Source organism: Sesamum indicum, linkage group LG3, assembly GCF_000512975.1.
Source record: "Sesamum indicum cultivar Zhongzhi No. 13 linkage group LG3, S_indicum_v1.0, whole genome shotgun sequence".
NCBI classification, from domain to species: domain Eukaryota; kingdom Viridiplantae; phylum Streptophyta; class Magnoliopsida; order Lamiales; family Pedaliaceae; genus Sesamum; species Sesamum indicum.
Window position 1 is genome coordinate 5,786,256 of NC_026147.1, and position 6,038 is coordinate 5,792,293.

At 37.8% G+C, this 6,038-nt stretch overlaps 2 protein-coding genes across 4 annotated transcripts in view; both read right to left on the bottom strand.

The window, feature by feature from the left end:
- The window catches only part of LOC105157326, a 3,899-nt gene extending 2,038 nt beyond the window's left edge, over nucleotides 1-1,861 (bottom strand). Inside the window, exons 1-5 of one of the 2 annotated variants that reach the window (XM_011073719.2) lie at nucleotides 1,598-1,861; nucleotides 1,421-1,523; nucleotides 1,174-1,276; nucleotides 743-892; nucleotides 19-150 (exon numbers count right to left, since the gene is read on the bottom strand). In XM_011073719.2, the coding sequence (XP_011072021.1) occupies nucleotides 19-150; nucleotides 743-892; nucleotides 1,174-1,276; nucleotides 1,421-1,523; nucleotides 1,598-1,714 (605 nt within the window). In that variant the 5' untranslated portion in view covers nucleotides 1,715-1,861. The remainder of the gene's footprint in view (nucleotides 1-18; nucleotides 151-742; nucleotides 893-1,173; nucleotides 1,277-1,420; nucleotides 1,524-1,597) is intronic. The other variant, XM_020692283.1, reaches the window with a different exon arrangement.
- On the bottom strand, nucleotides 2,228-5,530 carry LOC105157327 (probable arabinose 5-phosphate isomerase). Of its 2 annotated transcripts, none has more exons than XM_011073721.2 (3): nucleotides 4,668-5,527; nucleotides 4,372-4,595; nucleotides 2,228-2,750 (listed from the first exon to the last, which is right to left on the bottom strand). In XM_011073721.2, exons 1-3 carry the CDS (start codon nucleotides 5,319-5,321, stop codon nucleotides 2,594-2,596), a joined length of 1,035 nt encoding a protein of 344 aa, XP_011072023.1. In that variant the 5' UTR covers nucleotides 5,322-5,527; the 3' UTR covers nucleotides 2,228-2,593. The 2 variants fall into 2 exon arrangements, with proteins under 2 accessions (XP_011072023.1, XP_011072024.1); XM_011073722.2 differs by lacking the exon at nucleotides 2,228-2,750 and adding an exon at nucleotides 2,793-3,284 and having other exon boundaries at nucleotides 4,668-5,530.

A 6,038-nucleotide genomic window follows, 5' to 3' on the forward strand; every position in this document is an offset into this window, starting at 1 on the left:
TCAAGAGAAATTCTTTACCTTGAGTATTCTTGCAAGAGATGAAGGAAAATCTCTACTTCTAGATCTTCAGCAGACAATTTGGCTGAACAAGATACATTTAACTTTTTCCTTATCCCAAGCAACACATTTCTGTATGATGGTCTCCAACCCCTGGCAAGAAACAAGACAACAACTTGACCTTTTTCGCTCCAGATTCGTCACCGCCATATATTTTCTATGTCAGATTAGAAAGAAGATTCTGAAAAGCTTTGACTTCCCAAAGAAGGGAAAAGATAATACTATGTGCCAACACCAATCCCTGAGCAACTGAAGCATTGCATTGCCACTGATTCAGAAACAACTATTTACTTAATTGATGCCGTGACGATGAGAAGTCCTTTTAGCGCCTAAGTTCATTTAGGACCATCAATGTGATACTATTATTAACTTATATGCTTATCGTTTTGGAAAGTCTTTAAAGGGGTTCAATTATAAAAGAGAAACAGGTATATGCACACATCTAATATTCATGTACAAATGATCAATCAATATGGTAAAGATCGTAACTGGTTCAAATATTTTTCAATTTTGTCCGATACATTGAAAAATTTTAACATATATACATTGTAAGTATGGAAAGAATTATTTACCAATAAAGACAATACTTTTTCAGTAACATATCCAAATATACCTGTCTCTCTGAGCATTTTATATTGACGGCATAAAACCATAGCAACTACACTTAGCAAAGTTATAGAATAACCTCAATGTCGACCGTGCATCAGCTGCTAGGTACAAAAATCGAGATTCAAGCATTGAAATAAAATAGTCCCTCTCCTCTGGGTCTTCTCCGATCATAATGTGATCAACATCAGCCCTTTTCGTTATTGATTTCAACATTGGACTGAAGTAACTGAAAAATCAATATAGAGGGAGATAATTCCGCATAGAAAAAGAACTCATACTGCAAAAGAAGATCTCAAAAACTCAATGCACACTTATCATATGTAAAACACACATGATCAAAGAAAGGTCCGAACTAATGGAAGAGAGAGAGGAAAACGTAAATCTACAAGCATCAAAAAGTAAAATGTGTGAATTTCCAAATAGTCAACCTACTTCTTCAAGAAAATTGCTCTACAAAATCCAAAAGAATCCATTTTTGTAACCCATTTAAAGAACAGAGTGAAGCACCTTGGCCCAAATAAAATTCTTTCAAGCTCATATAATTCGGAATCAGTGGCAAGTTCAAGCACTGATCGAAGCTCCGGATCGTACGAACTGCTTCCACTGCCCTCTGGCAGCAAAACCAAGAAAGGAAGACGATATTAATAGTCGAAAAAGACCCTTTTTTTTCTCAGAAGAATTTCCAATCAAAAGCTTATTCAATGTAAAAAAAGAAAAAGACTTTAGAAACTATTAGCAGCACTGTGATAATCACCGTTGGAGTGTCTTGAAATTGAAACAAGAGGCGGAATTAACAAGAGCCTTGAGGTTGAGGATGCACCATGATTCAAATTAATCCTACTTGAACTAAAAAACAACTGCAGAAAAAAAAAATCCCAAATTAACATACAGAGTAGTAAATGTGGGAGTTAAAATCTTATGGAATACTTACCGGAAGAGTGTGAGAGAGGGAAAGTGATCGGGAGTGGTGATGGTGGAAGAAAGGGGTTTGACAGGCGGGATAGAGAGAATAGAGTGGTGGCGCAGTGGGAGTTGCCGGCAGAGACATGGGTGGTGGTGGGCGGCGCTTGCAGCTAAACCACTCACTCACTCTGAGTTCGGTCTAACGCAGTCATAAGGCAGTGCAGGGCCGGGCCTAAATCTAATTAAAATTAAACAAGAATAATTGTGGGCTTGCTCAGATTTTTGTGCAAAAAACTTTGGCAGTTACAATTTATTATAATATGAAAATAGACATAAATTTGAATTTATTGGTGTAAAAATTATCTATCTTTTTATATTAATTTTCAACAAGTTTATCCGAAAAGGAGATTTTTAAAAATTCTGGGAAATTTCTCTTTTTTTTATTTTACTGTCAATTAATTTTTCTTATATAAACAACTAATCACATGATAAATATTATGTATTTAACCAAAATCTATCTGAATGCGCATTTTTTTTCGAGTAGTTCAAGCCAGGATTTCATGAATAACAGCAAATATGGAGATATTTATCACATTATTATAATATATTTATTATTTTTGGTAATATTGAAATATTAATTGGATTGCCACCAGTGATGTGATACTATGAAATAAGAGTTGTGTCATTACTTAGGCACAAGGAGCAGTACTGCTGATACATAACATGCAAATGCAAATCTACTAATACTAATACTATTCCATGGGGTCGAAGGACTATCAAATATTGTAACCTTACAACATCTTTTACTTAACGATTGAACCATACACAATACTATGCATAAATCTTCATACAATACATCCGACCTTGGAAAACCCAAGCATGACTCAGGTCTACTCATCAAGTCTATTTTGCTTTCTCTTCGGTGCCAACAAATGAATCATGTAGATATGGTAGATGGAAATAATACAAAGAATAATAAATGTAACAGACGTGAAGGCCAGAGTGCAGCATGCCTGCTGCAGCATCACAAGCCGGCAGAGACCAGCCCATGCAACGTTACAATACCAATCAAGACATTATCATCATTAATGACAGGCAAGAACTGCACCGGTGATGGCGGAGACTCCATCTTCTGCATTGCTTCCACTGCCATTGCATCTGGACCGATTGTCCTTGGCTTCCTGGAACATAGTATAAAGTTTTTTAACTTTCTTTCCAAAGAGACAAGCAAATACTGATGACAGGCTGGATGACCATGACCACACAGCTAAAACAATTTGAAAGCCTATTTTGTCTCCAGCAGGTGATTGAATGTTGCATGTTTCAAATCAAACCTAAATGTGCATGTATGTGGGACCATGAAGGACGAAGACTAACAAGACTTCTCCAATAATTCAACACAAGTTTGTCAAGTTCATAAACAACAAAATATGTTGTCAGAAATTAGTATCATTTGAACAGGATCTGCAAAACCAGCATGCTTCATAAAACGAACACCACCCACCATCACCCTCTTCTCCATTCTTCCAGGCCTCTTTAACAGAACACTCTCCTTCCATGGACATGCACTTGTTTCCCATACTCAAAAGTGAATCCTACTTATCCAAAAAAATCCTATATGATCAATGTGATTGGTCTCCCAGTCAAGTCCCACCCAACATGCAGCAGACACAATTGACTAAGATCACTGATCTTTCAGACAGTAATCTGAACATCTGTAACAATGAAATCAGAGTGAGTTGCCAATAAATGAGGAGAAGTCCAATCAGAAACCCAACCATAAAGCAACAGTATCTGTTGCTTGGAGTAAGATAATGGCTTAACGATTCTTTAATTAGGGAGGAGGAATTATTGCTTATAACTGTAGAGTGAAATTGAAAATAGGAAAAATATGACTAGTGACAAATAGCAATCTGGGTATTCGGTCTGGGGTGTCAAGCCACACATCAAGTAAAATTAAATCTATAGGAACTTAGATTAGATACAACAAACAAACTTGGAAAGAAGACATGACAACAAAATATAGAAAACCAACAAATCATTATCAGCAGAGTGGAAACTCATTCCAGAATCTACTTGAACAATTTCGAAGAGGCACATATATGTGGTGCAAAAGAAAAAAAAAAGTGATTTGTGATGGAAATTGGCCATGCTTGGTCAATAGACTCCAAAAACCATAAATTGTGTTGTATGAAAGTCCGGTTCTAACCCAAAATTGCTTCATCATGCCATTAAGCAGCTTAATTGCAATCCCCAGTGCTCTGTGCCCAATCAGGACTACAACTCAACTTAGAACAAAGAAAGCCAGTTTGTCAATAGAAGGGGCAAACAAATTGCGGTTCTCGCCAGAGCATAAGAAAATATAAGATCCCTCCATTGCTTAGAAGTGATTATAGGTCGCCTGCTTACATATCATGATTATGCACTCAATTAAATAGCGGACTTCAGCTTCATGAAGAAATGGTAGTTAAGCTACATATACACATTGAGGTAGCACAAAAGGGGCTTGTTTGAGTCTCAGAATCTAGTTGGAAATCAGTTAATTAAGTGGTGTTCATAGACTCAGAAAGTGTTTACGCGGATTAATCCTTCAGTAAGGCAATTCTGCTGACTTAAAACTCCGTAATTCTTCTCATAAATGCACAGAGAGCAGAGGAAACTCGAACTAGTGCGCACAAAAGGACATGACAAGGGCTTGTCTTCATCTGATCTTCCTAAATGAAGATGCAAACACGGTAACGAAAAGGCATACTTTAATGAGCTGTAACTATTGTTTCAGGGACAATGAGCAGAGAAATATACCTATTACACATATTCCCAACCGTTAGCTTGAAAATTCCCTCACCGCTGGCCTTCAGTGTGCGCCGTAAATCACCATCAGTAAATGTACCTAGCAGATGATAATCGTCGTCTATAACGAGAAGGCATCCACAGCCTTTACTTGTCAGCTCGACCAGCTGATCCATGATGAGATCATGTTCCATGCAAACTGGAAGCTCTTCTTTCTTTTTCATAAGATCCTTCACCTGCAACCATAATGGCATAAAATTGTAAAGATTTGAAAAAAGGAAGAATAAAACCAAAACCCAGAAATTCACCTTGAAAATCAAACTCTTTCCGATCCTCCCAGCAGGGTGGTTCGCCGCATACTCTTCCTTGCTCAAATTCCTAGCGCCCATAAGCGCGATGGCAACCGTATCCCCAAAAACCATCTGGATCGCTGTGGAGGTCACCGGCGCCAGATCAAAGGGACACAATTCTCGCTCCAGCGGCAAATGCACATTCAGATCACACAACCCCGCCAACCCATTAGGTTTCACCGACGTCACAGATATCAAATAAACCCCCTTGGCCTTGGCGCAAGGCACAAGCCTCAACAATTCCTCCGAATTCCCACTCTTGCTGAACAGAACCAACAAATCCTTAGACGACAAAATGCCGATGTCCCCATGAAGCGCGTCGACAGGGGATAAAAACCCGGACTTCACACCAAGCGACACCAGCGTCTGCGAGATCTTCTGCGCCACAAATCCGGATTTCCCGACCCCAGAAAAGAAAATGGTTCCCCTGGCATTCAAGAGGGTCTGCGTGAACGTTAGGGTTTGGGAGAGATCGAGGTTTTGGAAGAAATGGTTGAGGTACTTCTGCTGGCATTTGAAGAGATTGAGCAAATGGGTCTGATCCAATTTGGCTTTGGATAGATTCGTTTCTTCGTCTTCAGGGGCTGGAAAGGGGAGAGAAAGAGACCCCATTTTCGCTGTGTGTTTCTTGATCTTGAATTGTTGGTTAAATGGTTGGAGTGTGAGCGGCAGCGCGGGTGATGGAAGAAATTACTATGTATAGTAACTTCTCCTGCAACATGCTCACACCTCATCAATAATTGTGGGTTGTGATGGGTATAGATATGGCCCCCGCCCCATTTCTTCCTGCAATTTTCACACCCTAATTCACATACTATGCTCATTTCACTCTTCCCACCTCAAAATTCTACTTTAATGTCCTTTATTTTATAATATGAGTTATTTGATTAATTGTATTATATTTATTTAAATTGTTTGGATTGAATGATTCGATCCGCCTAAATAAATGGTTGAATTAATCGTCGTTTATTTTAATAAATACAATTGAATATTATTAAATTAAATCTCTTATCTAACAATATCTCGCATTGTTTTTTCAGGACCATGACCGATTTTGAATTCATCAAACTCTATTATTTTAATAAATACAGCTGAATATTATTGAATTAGATCTCTTATCTAACAATATCTCGCATTGTCTTTTAGCATGAACGATTTTACATTCATCAAACTCTGTTGAGCTATTGATAAATCAAGATAACTTACCAAGCCTAGAAAGGGTAAGAGAAGTTATCTTGCTTACTCAATTATGGCATCCTCAGTAATTTTGATTATTATATCCCTCATCGAATATAAAATAGATTTTATTAACTATTATTTTAAAATTAT

Coding starts and splice junctions, on each gene's coding strand:
- LOC105157327 (XM_011073721.2), bottom strand. CDS start 5,321: ATGGGGTCTCTTTCTCTCCCCTTTCCAGCCCCTGAAGACGAAGAAACG. Junction 4,596..4,667: donor GAAAGAGTTTGATTTTCAAG/GTGAATTTCTGG, acceptor TTATGGTTGCAG/GTGAAGGATCTTATGAAAAA. Junction 2,751..4,371: donor GTTGGGAATATGTGTAATAG/GTATATTTCTCT, acceptor ACTATGTTCCAG/GAAGCCAAGGACAATCGGTC.